The sequence below is a fragment of the Desarmillaria tabescens genome (genome assembly GCF_030435595.1).
Source record: "Desarmillaria tabescens strain CCBAS 213 chromosome Unknown EV420scaffold_1, whole genome shotgun sequence".
Classification (NCBI taxonomy): domain Eukaryota; kingdom Fungi; phylum Basidiomycota; class Agaricomycetes; order Agaricales; family Physalacriaceae; genus Desarmillaria; species Desarmillaria tabescens.
In genome coordinates, this window is record NW_026848300.1 from 3,947,229 (window position 1) to 3,965,967 (window position 18,739).

At 48.9% G+C, this 18,739-nt stretch overlaps 4 protein-coding genes across 4 annotated transcripts; 3 read left to right on the forward strand and 1 right to left on the reverse strand.

Moving 5' to 3' along the window:
- Window positions 1-862: 862 nt before the first annotated feature.
- Window positions 863-1,327, forward strand: EV420DRAFT_1255507 (peptidase C14, caspase domain-containing protein; the record flags this gene model as incomplete). Its single annotated transcript, XM_060466766.1, has 1 exon — window positions 863-1,327. A coding segment is annotated over one exon (465 nt), but the record flags the coding sequence as incomplete, so codon positions are not given.
- Window positions 1,328-9,209: 7,882 nt separating this feature from the next.
- Window positions 9,210-11,447, forward strand: EV420DRAFT_1258496 (aryl-alcohol oxidase precursor; the record flags this gene model as incomplete). The annotated part of the gene is made up of 10 exons (XM_060466892.1): window positions 9,210-9,321; window positions 9,369-9,450; window positions 9,505-9,662; window positions 9,710-9,816; window positions 9,876-10,080; window positions 10,138-10,326; window positions 10,383-10,795; window positions 10,849-10,927; window positions 10,980-11,305; window positions 11,358-11,447. 10 exons carry the CDS (start codon window positions 9,210-9,212, stop codon window positions 11,445-11,447), a joined length of 1,761 nt encoding a protein of 586 aa, XP_060340176.1.
- A 225-nt stretch (window positions 11,448-11,672) lies between these two features.
- EV420DRAFT_111537 (uncharacterized protein) lies at window positions 11,673-12,819 on the reverse strand. Its single transcript, XM_060465890.1, has 4 exons — window positions 12,800-12,819; window positions 12,357-12,746; window positions 12,221-12,302; window positions 11,673-12,162 (listed from the first exon to the last, which is right to left on the reverse strand). Exons 2-4 carry the CDS (start codon window positions 12,469-12,471, stop codon window positions 11,982-11,984), a joined length of 378 nt encoding a protein of 125 aa, XP_060340177.1. The 5' UTR covers window positions 12,472-12,746; window positions 12,800-12,819; the 3' UTR covers window positions 11,673-11,981.
- Window positions 12,820-17,006: 4,187 nt separating this feature from the next.
- Window positions 17,007-18,104, forward strand: EV420DRAFT_1257913 (uncharacterized protein; the record flags this gene model as incomplete). The annotated part of the gene is made up of 1 exon (XM_060466861.1): window positions 17,007-18,104. The coding sequence occupies one exon, from the start codon at window positions 17,007-17,009 to the stop codon at window positions 18,102-18,104; it is 1,098 nt and encodes a 365-aa protein (XP_060340178.1).
- Between the last annotated feature and the right edge of the window lie 635 nt (window positions 18,105-18,739).

Genomic DNA, 18,739 nt, shown 5'->3' on the forward strand with positions numbered 1-18,739 from the left:
AGGGACCAAGTTTGCTAGAGGTTGATGTCAATTGGTCAGCGCATCTGGCGCCACCATTGTGCACAGATTAGCTGCGCATCCAGAATATATTGTGATCTTCCAAACCGAGGTAGAATCAGTCATTGTGGGAAAAGGCAGAAGTTTTATGTATGCCTCAGAGCATTGATTGCATGTCTATGAGCATCTCTTCTCAAGGTGGTCCATTTCGGCTGGCATCCTTATTTCAGATCACGCTTTTATTGGGAGCTTTGTGCTTTGTTTGTGCTAGGCTCCCTGCTGACTCCGTAACATGCACGGGTTGCCTGAACCCACAACGCGTCAACTCAAACTCAGGGTTCGATGATGGATTGATCTCTGATCGAAAGGAGATCTGTAATCGTCGAACCCGATCGCCAGGAGCAATAAGTATTAAGTCGGTGGGGTGTTGTTATTAGGGAATCCACTGTATACGGCGAAAGTGTATAAAATGCTTGCGTGTTGTACTTCTCTCAGTTGCAACCTCCACCATCTGTTCCAGCCTTTATTCCTCTTCTGCGCCAATGTTGCCGAATTGTATGCCATTTCTTTTACAACTGCTTTGGCCTTGGCATTGTCACATGACATGCAGTGTCCATGCACAGACCAAAGCGGTAAGTAATACTTTAGAACTTTGACTCCCTTCCTCTCCACTGACTCGTCTTTTAACCTTGGATAGGCTGCGTTATCGGAAGAGCCTCATATCAACCGCCTTCGGTATTGGTATGCTCAGCAGAAGCTTCCGGTTAAACTGGAAGTGTGTCCTTCCTCTCCAGGTGTACGTCATAGCCTCAAGGATTGTATTTGATGTTGATTGGTAGCATTTTAGCACCCATACCGTGTTGACGCTTCTCGATTCTATGCTGTCCTCATTGGTATCGATGCGTATGCTTCCTACTCGTTGCACGGTTGTGTATCAGATGTACTTTTGATGGAGAAGTACTTGACCGAGGACCTCGGTGTTCCCAAAGATCGCATCCAGCTAATGGTCGGATCCAAGGAGCATGCATCCCCTAAAGATCCAATGAACCCCTCCCGTGTTCACATCATCAACGCCCTTCTCGGTCTCATTACCCACTCCGAGATCGCGTACGGCGACAATATTGTCGTTTACTTCTCAGGCCATGGCTCATACCACCCACCGGAGGAAGATGACGATGAATATATAGAAACGCTGTGCCCCATCGATCGCGATATTTTGGATGCCAACGGTGCCAATCCCGTTCCCGACATCAGTGATCGCGAATTCAACACCATCCTACGTCTGATATCTCAGGCAAAGGGACCTCGTATCACCGTCATTCTTGACTGTTGTCACTCGGGTGGGGCCAGCAGAAGTTTACCAGAGCCGGGAGCGCGCGTTGCTCCACCAATGAGGCACGCCACGCGTCAGGAAATGCTCCTCGCTGGTGACAAACAGCTGAGGGGTTATCCTGGCTATCGCTCCATCTTAGGTGATTGGCACCCGGACATGAACTCCCACGTTGTCTTGGCAGCCTGTATGGACTGTCAGTTTGCAAAGGCGAAGAAGGTCCAAAGGGAAGACGGTACGACAGGGTACATCGGAATTTTCACGGATTCGCTTGTGCGTGCTCTCCGGTCCGGCTGTTGGAAGAAAGAAACGACATACGCTGATCTCGTTCATTGTTTGGATAAGGCGTCTCACCAGACGCCGGTTGTTGCTGGAAAACGCAAGGATGCGCGTCTCTGGCATCAGGAATGAAGTATTATGAGCCATTCATTCTTGCCTTGGCCCTTCTGAATCGTATATGGATTGTTGTGTACAAGATGTATGTTACGAAGAGTGTTCCAATTGTATTCATATCACCTTATTTCAGCTTATTGTCTTTATTACACGCTTGGAGGGAAACCGCATCGATGAAGAGATGAAGCCGGACGATACTGCCTTCTGGCTGTTGCAGGGAGGATCGTACAACGACCAGTGAGATCATGTTCGAATCAGCGTTGAACAGACGATGTCAGTTAAGCTGGGTGAGAAGAATGATGCGAATCACCGTCCCCCATACCCACGGAGAACTGAATACGCGTCTCCGTTATTAATATATTCACATCACGCCAACACCAAGTATATCCTTCTTTACAAGCACAAGGCTTCCATACGAATCACTTGCTGCGTTGAAGGTATGGAGAAGCATGTAGCGGAAGTTCGGAGGAAGAGACAAAGTCGCTGCAACAAGGACACGCGCCGTGGATTTAAGAAAGTTAACAGTTCGGCAGTGTCCGGGTCAGAGGTCCATGGCCTTCTTTGATGATGTACCTGAGACAGTCCCGTATGTAAGGGTGATGGGGCTCGACAAAGGTTTTTTGAGAATCGCACACTTCACAGATGATGATGGTCATGATAGCAAGAGGAGGATATGAATTTGGACGACGCGTCAGCTGTGCTGAATCACGTGGTGCGTGCGACTGCCGTTTCGAACTTTTCCCGAAGCTTACGACGTCCACAAAGTGGGTCCCACCAATGATGGCGCACCACGAAGATCTCAACCGACATCTAGCCGGCAGCGCGCTGCACCTCTATAGCCCGTCCTTCCCCCATGGCAGCCTGTTCAAGGGTTCTTTGCTTCATGACCAACGCATGGAAAAAATACTACTAGATGGACGAGCGACCGCCTTCGATGAATTTGACGTCCGCCAGCCAGGAGGACCGTAGAGGGCCGTACGGATAGACTTCTCGTTTCTATCCCTACATCGTGAAGATCGGGCAGGATGAAGACAAATCCAGTATGCGACGGAAGAAATGTTTCGACCTGAGGCTCGGTGTGGTGTTTCCTTCAGCTCGCTCTTTTTGCCTCCCTCATGAAATCATTTCTGTTCAGCCTTTCTAACTCTACGGTTTACAAGCTCTGCGTCAGTTTTCTCTCTCCCCTCACTATAACGACTAGCCGGCATGCTTTCCCTCGAAGCTCCCAGCAACGTGACGCTCCCTTTTCAACTCGTCATTCTCCGTTCGAGATTCATTTGGGTTTTTCTTCTCGATCAGCGAACGCCGTACCGAGCCATTGAAGAATGCGAGGGCCAACTTCCTTCTTTCCTGTTTCTACCATGGACTGGATCAGAGCTTGGTGTGTGTTCTATCTATTCTTTTCTTACTGCTCTTCCTCATAACTTTATCTTTGATCGGCCCCAACAGCCTTGAAACATTCTGGCGGCCGGCTTATGCTCACGGGTAGAAGGGAAGGAGAGATCAGAAGAGCAGGGAGAAGGGTGGCAGGCAGGCCGACATCCAAGCGAAGGCAATTCGGATTCGGGTAGCATGGATGATGGTATGTAGTGAACGACCTAGGTACCTCAATCCATGCTTATATCCCGAAGCACTCGCAGTCGAGGCATGAACCAAGGTCGTATTCATGCCAGGTGCTCCTCTGGCATTACGGCTTATTCAAATGCAAGTACCAAAGCCGACGACGAGGGTCCAGCCCGCAAGGCAAAAACTGGAGGCAAAGAGCAAGTGGCTTGTCCTCCGTCACTACGAACTATATCCTTCCATTTGCTTCCGCGGAAAAGTCTTCGGGAGGCGCCTCGGTCAGAGAACTTGACTTGATATTTCCCGCTCACCTAAGACACGATGACGACCATATGATTATCCGGTGCTTTCCTTTAGTTCATGAACCACTTTCCCGGCAGTTCACATTCAGTCCTCCCGTTCACCATCCTTTTCCGGGCGCTTGGGTTTTGCTTTATGACTAAAGTACGGCCAGGCGGACGAGCGAATGCTTTCCTGACTGCCAAACGCCGGGCCTATCACGTCGTCCTGTGTAGTTCAATATGCGGTTGAGGAAACGTTTCAGCTCGTAGTTCGGTATGTGTTTTCTTCAATGCGTTCTGTCTGCCTTCCTTATAAACCAGCCGTTCGAAGGGAGCAGGGAGCAGGGGTTGACATGCGACTGTGCGCTGCGTCTCGCTCCTTTCCTAAATAGCCGCCAAGGGCCGTACCATTCTCTGCATCACCGTGTCCTCGTCACCCTGTATGGCGAGGAACCCCTCATTCCAACTTGTCATACCGAATAACGCCCGCTTTCCGAAGTCGCCTCAGCTAGCTGGAGAGCAAGCAGAAGAGACGGTTTGGGTATTGCTGGATGCGATGAACGGCCTGGATCCTGCCATTCAAGCTCATGATATTGTCCTCTCTCACAGAGACATAATATCGCCAGTGCTCCGCTATCCGGACGGCTTCTCCAAACAAAAGGATCTCGTCACAATGATGCGTCCAGCACTAAAAGACAAAATCGATTTGTCCTCCCTCAGCCAGAATTATAGCTGCGTCGCCTCGGTCTGCCTGGAGGGCTTCGCAGCGTTTGAACTTTTTTGCTATTCCGTTCTCTCACTTTGCTACTACAGTATCCTTGATTATCTCGAGCGCCTGTCAACGGTTGGAGCATTGCCCGCGGAGGCACCGTCTCAATCAGTTTTCATACAACTGTGTATTTCTTCCTTTCTGACTGTGTTCAAAGTCTAGCTATGACCCACTGATCCGTTTTCGAGATGATCAGATTCTTTTAGTAGGCAGATGGAGCTGACAGGAAATTCATTCCCAGATCGGAGATCACAACTTATAGTTGTCCCTTGATAGTCTAGCGGTTATCTCGTGGGCCTTTTGTCTTCCTGGAACAGACCTACTTTTTTGGTCGTGGTATGCTACTATTAGTGTGAAAAGGATCAGTGTGCTGGACTGTCTCGTTTTTCGGTCGTCGGGCGTCGGGGTGCCTTGCTACTATTTTATTTGTGGTACTAACAGTGCCTTCCGGTAGTCCGATGGCAATACCATCACCGCAAGACCTGGGTTCAAGTCCCGATCGGACAATGTGATTGAACATAAGAGGAGTTTTTGATCGCGATTGGGTTCATTGGTCGTTAGTAAGTTTAAGATCTGTCTTGTGCTTGGATTTGGTAGGTAATTTCTTGTGATACCCGAATTCATTGTGTAGTCTACGGAAATTGCCGGTATCCTGGTAGTCTAGCGGTATTGTGTCGGCGCTGGGTTCGAGTCCCGACCAGAGATATTCACAGTGAGAAGCATGAGATATTTTTTGAGTACGACCTGTTCCGTCATGCCATGAAGTGTGTAGGAGAGATGTGCGATCTACCTACACGGGCTTGATGTTTGTTTTATTCATACTTGAATTAGCATCAACGTTTATGTAAATAGCCAGCCATGAAATCTATGAAGCGATATCCTCTCGCTTTCAGCTATGATAACTAACTCATCCCCTAGCTGTGCAGAGATTAAGAATTACCATGTAGTATGAGGTTCGAGCCAAGAGTATAATCAGGGATTTGATACTTTAGGCAGAGATTTTTATGAGCTCGGTCGCGGTTTGTTAACGTAATAAATTCATCGAATAGGTAGGCGTGTATGCGTTTACGATGACAAAGACAAATGCATAGGGTCGTACTACATCCCACACATAAGATACAGTCGAGAGCGAATACGATATGAAAGCATACGTTTCCGGGGTCAGCGTCAGGTGAGGGGATGTATGAGCTCACGCAGTAGAGTTAGCGTTACACAGATGACGTCAATTTTAGCAGGGGCAGAAGAATGACGCGACTTCACTGTGTTCCACACCTGCAGAGAACCGAACACGCGCCTCTAGCCCCTAGCGCATCCACAAACTCCTAACACCGTCCCATGAGGCAGCATCTGTCCTCAAAGCACAAGGCTTCCCATTGCGACATACATTTTATACGTACCACGAGTGGACCACCATGGCAAAGTCGCTGCGACAAGGATATAAGGAATAGGTTTAGAAAAAAAGTGACATGGTGCTCACCCGGAGACATCACACTGGTCCGAGTCAGGACGGCATATAGCAGTCATCGTCCCATGCAGCGAGCCCGACATCCTTGGGCTTCTTCGACGAGGCACCCGAGGCAGTCCTGCCAGTATACAAGGGTGATGATCTCCACGTATATTTCTTGAGAGTCGACTCCACAGACCAGGATGGCCATGGTGGTGAGAGATGATGGGAAATGGGATTTGCCAAATGACTGACAGTGACGCGTCACTGTTCTGTTGAATCACGTGGTACGTGCGACTGCCGTTTTCGAGCTAAGCCCGACGTCCACGGCACCAGTTGATTCTTCGCAGGTCCACGTTCCACCTCCAAGCGCCCAAGACGAAATAGAATTGGAAGCCATTGCTCCCGACCTGTTAGCGTAGCCCAACCGTGCTCGAGTCACAGATATCCACTATCCGGAAAGTAGCGGACAGAATAGGTCGTTGGGAACGAGATCTGCAGGCATGAGAGAGCCGGTACTAGTACGTGGCTTTGGCTTTGTTTTCACGTTCAGCGGTTGATTACCGCAGGTCGACAGTGCTCCACAAACCTCGTTTGGGACCTATCAGCATATCCCACTCACAAGCACGCCACAAAAATTTCAACGACGCTATGAACCGTTTTATCATCTAGCCGGCAGCGCGCTGCACCTATACAGCTCATCTTTCCCGCTCCGCATCCTTTTCTAGGGTGCTTTGGTCCCCTGCTTCATAACCAATGCACGGAAGAATATCACTAGATTGACGAGCGAACGCCACCCTGACCAGATGGATTCGGTAACCGCCAGGAAGGAGGACCATAGACAGACGGACGGGCTTCCCGTTTCATGCACATGTTTTGAGACCGGCACCGTCGGCTGCATAAATTCAGTATGCGATGGCGGATGGAGGAAGCGTTGCAACTTGAGCTTGAGCTTGAGGCCTTGAGGCTCGGTATGTGTTTTCTTCAGCCCGCTCCCTTTGCTTTCCTCCTTAAATCATTTGTTCAGCCCCTCCAACCCCACGCTCGTCATATTCGTCACCCTCTGAGATCTGAGCTTTGTGCGTAACTTTAATGTTGCTCTCTCGCTTTTCTCACTATAACGGTTAGCCGGCATGCTTCTTCTCAGAGCCTCACAAAGTTCTCGACGATCGTTTCTGCCTGTTCCTCCCTGTTCGATATCCCTTTCAGATACTCAGGGTTTTTGCTTTACGACCAGCGATATATGTGACCAAATCTACACCCGAGCCAAGAGTTGCGTAGGAACCAACTTCCTTCCTGTGTCTGCCATGGCACCGTACCTGTGTGAATTGGCTTGTCAAGACTGAGAAGACTATCTCGTCTGCGTACGTTTCAGCCTGTGTGCTGAATGAGAACTCGGTTGTCTTTTCTTCAACGCGTTCTTATTGCTTTCTCCCGTAAAATCGGTTATTATTTCATATCGCGATGGACATTTATTGATGCGTAATGTATAATTACTCTCTAGTAGTATATCAGCTACTGTGGGCGTCTGTCATATTGCTAGTTCAGTGATACGCTGGAGAGCTAGGTTCGACTCCTTGCCAGAGAGTTTAGCAGGAGGCATAAATTTTTTTTGTGCCCTGTGCAGTGTGATTGATGGCTTAAAGATTGTGTAGGGCTGCGCACAAGACCTCCAGCGAAGGGAGGTAAATTAATTACCAGTCCGAAACCCCAGGGTTTCGTGGTATTGGGCGCTTGACTCAGACCATCAGACAATTGTTGCCATAACACAGCCAGAAAGTAAAGGCACTCGGTTGACCGGGCCGATTCCGTGCCTCTCTCTCTCCTTTCACCACCCAACTCCGTATGCGAATAGCGACTCTGGAAACGTCAGCCCTTGCAAGGGAAGCACTCTTTGGATTTGATAGGTGTATTTGATCATATATCACTGTGTTTTAGCCCAACAAGATGATGGGGAATCGAGTCAAGATGGGTGCAGCAGGGACATTGAGTCGTAGGCTCTCTTGATATTATAATGAACCCCTGTAGATGCAATGACTAAATACCATCGGATTCATGTTACCGGTGGGGGCCAGTCAATGCATTTTAACTCCCCCGGGATGTAATACTTGAATGGTTGTCGTTTCGTTGCATCTAACTCTCATTTTTAACAAAGGTCTGTATTTCTAGGACGATATGATCATGATCTCGCAAACGTCATACAAGTACATGCACCCATAGCGTTAGTAACTCCGTAAACTGCATACAAATGATCAGGCATATTTTTACGCAGATAGTAGGTTTTCACTGATGGTGTTCCCAGCTAGATGCATACACTGAGAAGAATCTACATTATTTCACCTTTAAGCTGAAGTAAGTACAACAATTTTCGCAGTTGTTATTATGTGTTAACGTTTGAATAATAGGCGTCCGTTCGCTGGTCGTCAGTGCTTTTCAGGCGACTTGCATAGGAATGCCATTACTTTTTAAAACGAAGGTCCGATTACAGGTCCGAGTCTTGGTTAGTGCCCAAAGCCACGTTAGCGTACTGCTATCGATTCCAGCAACACCGCGAAACCAGCGCTTTCCAGTGTAAGTTCCCTCTTCTGGGCCATTTCGCATGTCTTCGTCTTTCATACGGGGCCATGGAACGAGGAGACGGGCACCGAAGCTGAAGCATGGACAAGCAGCGTCGAACCTGTCTTTGCTCTCGGACTCTGCTCACCCTACAAGTGCTCTTCTGCATGGCAAGAGATTTGAACAGCCAATGTTCTCACCCAGAGGAGACTTGTCGTGTATGTGTGGTCAACGCTTCCTTCGGACGTGATTGGTTCTCCAAGATAAATAATCACTACTGAGGCGATTCTGTAACCTCAGTCTGGTGAGTCTCTATCCTTTTATCCCTTACATGTCCTTTGGCTGTTAATATCGCTTCAATGTCACAGACAGGATGACGTTATACTATTCGTGGATGCATTGGGTAAGTCCAAGTTCAGTCACTGAGACTACATTAAATCTGACCGTGCCAGAATTCAATACAAGCGCAATGAGACGAGGGTGTAGAAGACGCCTAAGCTTCTTTCGGCTGTGGTCCACCATGAGGTCGGAAGAGACATCAGCCGGTATTGAATTACGGTAAGCGTTACCGGCGCCTCTCCATGTCTGCTGATGGTTCATATGTAGAGACTGCCGTAAACCTCATTCAAACGAGACTGGAGCACCCTTACTGTCACGAAAGCTGACGACCTGAAGGGGGTACCTGATACAGGTAGAATGAAGATGAAATTGGTAAAAATGCACGTCAAGGTGGATTTCCGTGACCGTTGGCAACTGCAAAGGCTAACTTCTCCTTGGATGACGCTATAGTATAAAGATGCTGAAACGAATCCTGGTTTTGATTCTGACCCTGCACCCTGGTCTTTGCATCACATAACCACCAGGCTGTCGCTTCCCATGGTCCTCTTTGTTTTCGTCCTACTTATTCTATGCAACATTGCGCTTGGCGCCATATATGGAAGCATCGATGATCTTCCCACTAGACGTTTCCATTATATTATCATTGGAGGTCCGTGCGGCAAGAAATCAACGCTTCTCGCTAACGTCATGTTTAAGGTGGGGGGGCCGGGAACGTACTCGCCAACCGTCTAACTGAGGACTCCCATATATCGGTCCTTGTTCTCGAGGCTGGCGAATCGTGAGTACGCCAAAGTCTCTGAATACGTTCAACGCTGGATGATCGTAAGTATAGAACAGCAGACGTCCTCCTCTCACAGGTTCCTTTCTTCTCTTCCCGCCTAAGTGGGTCATCTCTGGATTGGAACTTCACTACTACGGAACAGCCAGGGCTGAATGGACGATCCATTCCGTTCTCTCGAGGATTCGGGTTGGGGGGGAGTAGTGCCATCAGTAGGTCAGATTACTTCTACATGATGATTAAACTGATGTGTTCCCAGACGGTATGTCTTACATCCGTGGTTCGTCACAGGATTACGACCGTTACGCCCGGGTTAGTGGAGACCCCGGATGGGCATGGGATCAGATGCAGCGGTATCTCCGGAAGGTAAGGCCGTAACCTGTCTTGCTTCACATCGTGAGGAAGCTTTCTCTGATCTTGTACAGAATGAACGCTTCGTCGCTCCTGCTGACCACCATAATACTACCGGACAGTTCGATCCTAAGGTCCACGGCTTCAATGGAATCACGTTTGTCTCTCTTCCCGGGTACCCTCGCGCTACAGATGAGCGTGTCATTCAAACGACGGCAGACCTTTCGAGCCAATTTCCCTTCAACTTGGATTACAATTCGGGATACCAGTTGGGCATCGGTAGGTCGTTAAGTATTGTTGACTGATTCAAAGGCTCCTCTGACGGTGATGATACAGGATGGGCACCCTTAACGGTGGGAAATGGTACTAGGAGCAGCTCGCAGACGTCGTATCTTGGACCGGGATACATTAATCGACCAAATCTACACGTCTTGATTCACGCTCGTGTCACCCGAATTCTTGACATAAAGAAGGGCAGAAAGCCACCGTTATTTAATGCTGTCGAGTTTACTCAGGATGCTGGAGGTACACGAACATTTATGCTCTGTGAACGCTGGCTCTTAGGTTGACTTTCTCCCTAGCAACAATGCATGTCCTGGCGCCTTCAAGCTTACGGGAAATCATCCTCTCCGCTGGATCCATTGGCACTCCGCATATACTTCTTCACTCTGGTGTAGGTGATGATAGCGAACTTGCCACTCTAGGAATCGCGTCTACTCTTAATCTTCCCGACGTCGGGAGGAACTTGTCAGACCAAGTCCTATGGACCGTTCCCTTCACCGTTAACAGCACGAACACGATCGAGAACATTTATTACAGAAACGTCACATTCCAGGAAGAGACTCTGGCAGAGTGGAAATCCAACCAAACAGGTTTCTTGACAGTGAGTGTGGCAAATCAGCGAGGGTTCTTTCGTATTCCAGAAGATACTGGTGTATTGGATGGAGAGCCATGTGCGGGGAATGAGACTGCGCATTATGAGCTTTCTTTTGTGGTATGTACTAGAACGTGGTGTGGGTATCGTGAAGGCTGACTTGTTTCTTACAGAACGGTATTAATAGTAATCCTCCTCCCGAGGTGGGAAACTTTTTTGTGATTGCACCCGCTGTGCTTTGTCCTCTTTCACGTAAGCAGTGTTATTTGTCGGCAGAAGCGGTAGTCTGACGAGATTTACTTAGGTGGGGCCGTTACTATCAATAGCACGAACCCTTTGGATGCACCGGTGATCAACCCGAATTATCTCTCGCATGCACAAGATCTTGATATTATGAAATTCGCCGTAGAAGGTGCGAAGAAGTTTGTCACTGGTCCTGCATGGGATGGATACATTCTTGATATCGCGACGAATACTACGGATCAGGATATTAGGAATGGGGCATCGAATCTGAATCATGCTGTGGGTACTGCAAGTATGTCCCCTGTTGGTGCAGATTGGGGAGTCGTAGACCCGGATTTGAGGATGAAGGGTGCGAGGGGGGTGAGGATCGCAGACGCGTCGGTTTTGGTGGGAGTTTTTGTTTTCTGATGTTTTGCTCTGGTGGACTGACCGGACTCAGCCGTTTGTTCCAGCAGGACATACTCAGACAGCGGTGTATATCTTTGCGGAGAGAGCGGCGGATTTGATCAAAGCTAGTGCTGGAATGTAGGGATACATTTTCTGCTTGAGCTTGAATTTGGAGTGATATTGAAGGACTTAAAGGTAGCTTTTCGTGTTTGGTTGCTTCATTAAGATTGAGATGGATGCGAGTGGTAGCTTTCCAAGAGACAAACAAGTAAATGCGCAAGAAGTGTACTGTAATGGTACCTGTACTTTCGGCGGTCAACGTCAAATCCGTCACAAATACAACCAACTTGATGAGCCAACAATTAAATGCCGCTAGTCTCTGGTGACGCAGCGGTGTTTACTGTCATCAGGACTCCATGGCGTGAAAGCCGAGTTTGATTTCCGACAGGGTCAATAATCAGGCGAATTCTCCTGAAAAGCCTTTTTATGCTCCTCCGTCGTCCATTCCATTGCAGTGTGAACAATTATTATGCCAATAACCGTCCATGCCTACCGCCTACTGTATCTACCCTCAAGTCACTTGGTTCTCCGCGATTACTTGAGGACACGTAAGCCATATCATCATTCCACTTTCGAATACAAGCCTAATATACTACTTCCCTTGCCACATATTCCTTCAAGAAGCCCGAGCATTGGCCATGAACTGCGCCTCGGTCTGGTCGGCAGTCGGGTTAATAGCGAGAGTCATGTCCAAGCGGCAGTGACCTCCGGCGGCTTGCATGCACGAGACCCAGTGAGGTTCAGTATCGAGGATCGTAGTAGTGAACGTGCTACCCGGCGCACTGACGGCGTCATGGCTAGGAGGAAGGGAAGGATATCAGCTAACGACTGGGTGACGGACGAAAGACAACCCACAATCCGCTATCGAACGCATTCGGTCCTACTCCTCCTACAGGAGGAGGGCAAGGAGAGGTGAATGTCGTAGTCGTCGCCGAATCTGTCGTATACCTTTGTGAGCCTACAAGGCAGGTGGAGGGGACAAGGTACGTACGGTTCCTGGTGAGGTAGGTGAAGTTGACAGTGTCCCCGATGGCAGGGTGGATCTCGTTCGGAGTGAACGTGAATCCGTTGTTGGCGCCCACTTGGACAGCCCAGTCCACGCCCATGACGAGGGGCGCGGCGATGAGAGCAGTAGAGATGACTCAGAGAAGACGCATTGCTGTAGAGATTTGATTCTGAATTCTGGGTTGTGGTTGGACTTTCGCGCTGCTTAAATGCTCTGAAGATGCTCTTGGTACCAGTGCGATAGTTGTTGAGCCTGGAAAAATTAGACATGGGCTTATTGTCACCAGATACCAAGAGAACGTCCTTTCAATATTCAATGGTCAGTGAACGTATATCGATGGCCTTCGTGAGTAGTGACCTGATAGGCGGGATGGAACTGTTCGTTGTTAATGAAATGAATGCATCTAAAGGGGAAGCGGAGTCTCACACCTAAATGGGTTCCTAGCTTCAGATCCCCGGTTGGTGGGAGAATACACAGTAAATGCCTCATGCTTCCCCCGGAGTACAGATTGAGCGGTTCTCGAGTGCGCGTATTGTGCGTTGATTCGATGTGGTGATCCTGAGGTGTTGCCCATAGCTGGCGAAAACGAAAGCTACTTAGACGTTAAACATTGGACGCCGGTCCCGAGACTTATTAATGGACACTCGGGCTAGGGAGACCGAGAAACGACGATTGGCCACAGATATCTCGACTGGCATGAACTCGGAATTCCGGACGGCCCAGATCACTGGTAAGGCTATAGAGGAAGTGGTAAGCATCGAGTATTTCTTGGCGCCAATATTTCGCGAGAAACGTAGCGGTGGTGAGAAATTTCACATAGATTACTCGATATCAAGGTCCTGGGCTGCGGGCCCTTCGAGGCCAAGAGCATATTTTCGACAGGCTAGTGAGAAATTGGACACGGATGATCCGAAAAGCCTGCTAATCCGCGTTTCAGTTGGTAAGCTTGATATGGTCATAACAAGAGGCAGAGGTATGAGACCCTAATCTAGACATACGCGCATTCATATTCAAGAACTTGGATTGGTCACTGGTAGTATTCAGGATTTGGAAGAATCCAAACACAGTTTCGAGTGGAAAGTATCCTACGAAAGACTGAAATCAGGACCCAGATATAGTCATAATATACAACCGAGAAATGCGAAAGTCAACGTACAATTTGTTGGAACCATTGCCGGTGTATGCAAATCGATCATCGATCTGAACATGGAGGTGGGAGACGCGTCTGTGGCGTGGGAATTCGATGGCCGTCTTGCCGTTTGCTGGCTCCGTCACGGTCACGCATCGACGTTCAATGCAACAACCACGAGCTTCACAACATACAACGCCCTGGTCGCTGTATCCAAAATTCAGAATGTTCGACGCTCTCTCTGCATTTGGTTCTATTTTGCTGTCTTGTCCTGAATTTCACGGGAGGATGTTGCAATACAGCGCTTAATGTACGTTTTCAATTTCTGGATTTTACTTCTATCTACTTACCATTATGGACTCTGTGCATATAGAGACCACCACAAGTCAGCTGCGAAAAAAAGGATTGGCCAAAGATCGTGTTCGCTTCTAATCGCTGTATGTGTGGCGCTCACATAGTCTGCAAGCTTGTAAGCATGTTTACTAGTTTTTAACCGTCAGTCGGTTCAAAAATAGCCGTAACGATGAGTGTGCTACGGCTCCCTGGTCGCATCCTTACGGTATGAGCAGAAATGCATTCGCAGGCATCTGGACGATGCAGGCCTCGCCTATCATGTCTTGGCAACAAACGGGATTTGTTCAAGAAAAGATTCCGGGAGCTGTCGTAGAGGTAATTCTCTTCAACTTTCTAACCTGAGATCTAATCAAACTTTTAGCGCCTCTGTGCTTTCCTCAATCAACTGGACGAACGGCATCAAGCGATACCTCAAAAGAAAGACTTTACGTGAACGAATGTGACAGCGGCAGGATAACCTTGTTGTCATGAAACGAGACTTACTGGTACGATCTGTTCCCCCCCGTGTTTCCTTTATCATTCTCATCGCTATCGCACGCATTTTAGGGTCACATATCAACGAAATATGATCTCCTTCAGTCACCATCGGACTTCCTTCGGGGCCATGACCGAAAAAATGTGGGGATCACATTTTATTTGCATGCATTAGAGGACGATGGCCTGGCCTTCAAGCCTACATCAGATTACGGCACTAATAATCGATGAATTCGTCAGGATTTCTGGGACCGCGAGAAGCCACTGAGTGATATATGCCATGGTCTTCCAGTACCCATGTTCTGTTATTGGTCATCTTTAACAAAAGTGCGTGCATGCGTTCCTGGTCTGTACAGTTATGCTAACGTCGACGATTTTTTAGGATACAGGGCTGGCGGGCTAAGACTTTTGCATGGTATTCTCTCAGCGTCGTGGGAATGAAAGCTATTGCATTCGCGGTACGTGCTGCGCTTTTTGCCTGATGCACCTTCAAACAGATGTTGTATCAAAACATTTCAAGGGCATCATAGTGCTACGTATTATGGCGTCGAGGAACTTGCACGAGTTATCGAAACGCAGTTCTTGATTATCAAAAATTGCTAACGCGTGCGCTTGGTATGATGCTCGGTGTGAGCGTCGGGCTCTTCGGACCGAGCTTCTCTCAGTTGTAATTATGAACTTTTCAGTTGTACAGCGTGTCCGCAGGTTCACGTCCGCCAATGTTCAGCGCAATATTACGACCCCGGTAACTCGACAAGGCGATCCTATGTTAATTGTCTGTAGTACATTGGTAGTACGCCCTGTGCGAAAGTCGGGTTCCACTTCCACCCAGAGAATTGGTTGAGTCGCTGTTCTAGACCCTTTTTTTCTTGTCCGTCGAATTCGTTATTGAAATAACCGCCGTTGTGTGCTGTTTAAAATGGTGGGTACTATGCGGACACCATACGCCAGAATGGACGAGACTATAGTTGTACTGCATGACTTCAGTGAGAAAAGGGGATAGTACTTGAAAATGTTCTTTCTAACGCCGTATGCGGGAAAAACGAGTACACATGTTCATGGGAAGGAAAAACCAAAAAGAATTTGTTGGAATTATTGCAGTGGGAGGCTTGCAGTAGGTATAATACTGAATTGTTAGCTACTAGAGCTCCTAATGAGCTCCTTATATACTACGAAATGTATCTAGAATATTCTACCAAAGTAACTAAATATATCTAAGTATCGTGACAAATGAGTAAGCCGAAGCTTCGGGAATCTTCTGGCATAAGCTTGAAGTTGCAAATCCCAACAGAATTCATGCCGACGGCGGTTGGTAGTTCAGCTGAAGTTAGTTGGCTACAATAAATACAACTATACTAAGTGGTAAGAGCCTGTTCGGTAACATTAATGTCAGAATTAATGCGCAATTCAAATACCACATGAAATTATAGGGTTACTTCGGAAAACTCCGCGTGATTGCTAGATTGGCACAACCATCGGAAAACTTCGGACACAGCCCCGACATCGACATCGTAGACCCTTCTTCGTCGTTTCCCACCCCCACTAGTCAACATTCCGCCACTATCCCGCCCACTCCAGTGCCCCATGTGACTATGAAAATGATTATTTTCGATTTTTTGAGACATTCGTTGTGCATATGGAAACGTTTTAATGCTCCTATTATAGCATACATGTACATGGTGTATATCATGAAAATACGCCATGCAAGCAACAAGCTGAGTAGAGTGGCAGTGAGCACGGTGTCGGGGTGCCGAACCAGATGTGTCAACACTCCTGAGGGTCACAGCATGGTCACATCCGGTGTATTTACTATCCGGTATTTAAACAGCACATTAATTCGCACATTAATGTTGCCGAACAGGCTCTAATCGAGTTTAAAGGGGTTTATACAAGGGTAATCGTCGAGTGAGTCCTCTGCACAGAGTTGACGTCTCCCGCAGCTCACATATCCCCGCCTCACAGGCCGTAAGTGGGATATACGTTCTCTCCACCTTGCTCTCGCAAGGTCGCAAGCGAGAGAATAACTTCGTGAGTCTTGCTTTCCGCACCATGCGTCATTGCTCCTTATCTTCCACCTATCACAGGTCGCAAGCGAAGTCGTACTCTCTTCACCCCTCGGGTCGCAAGAAGATTGAGCACGAGTAAGTCGAGCTTGTACCAGTCCTTGACTGTTGTATCCACTCGCCTTCACCTCCTAGGTCGCAAGCAAGGCGGAACGCAATCCCGATCCTGCAGATCGGCCGTTGCCTGGCAGACTGTGAGCAGAAGAGGGGTCATCCTCTCTCTGCCACGTATCCTCACAGTCTCGCCAGGTATGACCCTCAGTATCCTCTCTTTACCTCGTATACTTACAGTCTCGCTAGACGTAGTAGTGCTCGCTACATTGAATATACTATTCGATCTATATATCAACAACTACAGCAACTACAGCCCATACTATGTCCAATGGTCCGCCTCAGCAAGACGCCGGTCAAGAGCGGAGACCATTCAGACCATGGGAGGAGCCACAGAGACAAGAGGAACAAGATGAAGGCATCAGGAATGCCATTCACCGCGACCTCGAGAGGATCATCCAGCAGTACTTCGATGAAGCTATCCCAAAGACGACTGCCATCCGTCAGATATCGACCTACATTGGTCGAGCGTGTGAGCGACACGGCCTCATCTACGACGACGCCATGCTCGAACCCTGGCTCACTCAAATCGACGCTCACGAAAAATCGCTCGCTGATGCAGCGGATAGGGGTAGGCAAAGACAACCACCCGACGATGCAGCTGGCGGACAGAATAGGGGTTCTCCAAACGCACGGAGTAGGAGCCGTGGAAGGTCCCGACCCCGGTCACGGTCACAGAGCAGACATGGCCGACGTCGCCATGACCGACGCCGCAGACATCGACGACGATCCACCTCTTCAAGTGACTCCGACTCCGAGTCGGACTCCTCTGCTGATGAGGCTGAAGGACACGCAAAATGGCGCAAGCTTGATCCGTCCCTCTTTGACTGGGAGGTCAACAGAACTATCCAGAATGCAGTCCTCTCACCCGCACATTTGGCAGTCAAAAGGCGATACGAGAACTTCTCCGCGGACCCTAAAGAGTGTCTCCGCCTCATCAAGAACTCTCACCCCCCTCCGTTCACAGACAACGGCCTCAGAGCCATCGTCTACGGGAGTGTCGTTAACTTCGATGAAGTCCACTCCTACTTCAACAGTCCCAGTGTCCCAACAACTGTCACACACTCCCTCGGGAACGGACTCATGTTCCAAACGGCCGAGACCTCTTATGCCCACAAAGTCGTCAACCGTGACAACTGGAAGTTTGTCTGGGACAAATATGAGGAAATCCTCAACCACATCTTCAATGGACGGCAAGCCGAGCTCAGAAGATACTACAAGTTCATCAACAACTTGTTCCAGCGTCCCCACCCCAGCATGGACCCACAAGTCATCGTCTTTGAGAAAGCCTGCCGCGCTCATATCGCCTCGTCCCGTGGAACAATGCTCTTCAACGACATCCACGAGTTCATCGAGCTCAAGGAGTCTTATCTTGAGGTTACTGGCCTTGCCTATGTGGCTCCACCCGGTGAGGCCGGCACTAGCGGAAGTAGCAGAGAAGGTGGGCGACCAAAGAAACGACGAAGGGAGATTTGTCGGAACTGGAACGGTGGTCGGTGCTCAGCTGACGACTGTCGCTACCGACATGTATGCTCCAACTGTAAATCCAACGATCACTCCAGCAAGTCTTGCCCCAGCCGAAACACCGGGAAGTCTGTCTGAGCTTGCTGCTATTCAGGCTGACCTGTCGAAGTTCGCTGGGCGCGCTAACAGGCATGTAGAGTTGGACAACGATGAGGGTGACACGTATCCCCCAGACTGGGACTGTTGTGAAGAACTGGGGTTGGTAAATGAGGACGCAATCACTGCGTTCAGTCACATACCGAGATATATGAGAGGGTATGCCTGGCGCAACCCTACTCGATTTGAAAGCCGTACCGCTCACTATACTGAGGTTGACGAACCTCTGCCTCGTCCTCCTGCTTCCGAGTTTGAGAACCTGGCTGCGATGAGCACCATTAAGAACTATCCTCACCTGTTTGACGTGAGCACACCAATCAAGGTGGATCACCTTGAATCCCTACTCATCTCTCATCCCAACACTCCGTTTGTCGAGTCGGTCATAACCTCACTGCGCGAAGGATTCTGGCCTTGGGCACACACTAAACATGCTGAGGGGTACCCGGAAACCTGGGACAATTCATGGGCTCCGCCTGCGAGCAAAGCGGAACAGTCATTTCTCGCTCATCAGAGAGATATCGAGATTGAGAAACGTCGTTTCTCACCTCCATTCGGCCCAGATCTGCTACCTGGGATGTACAGCACTCCTGTGTTGGCTGTACCAAAACCGCATTCTG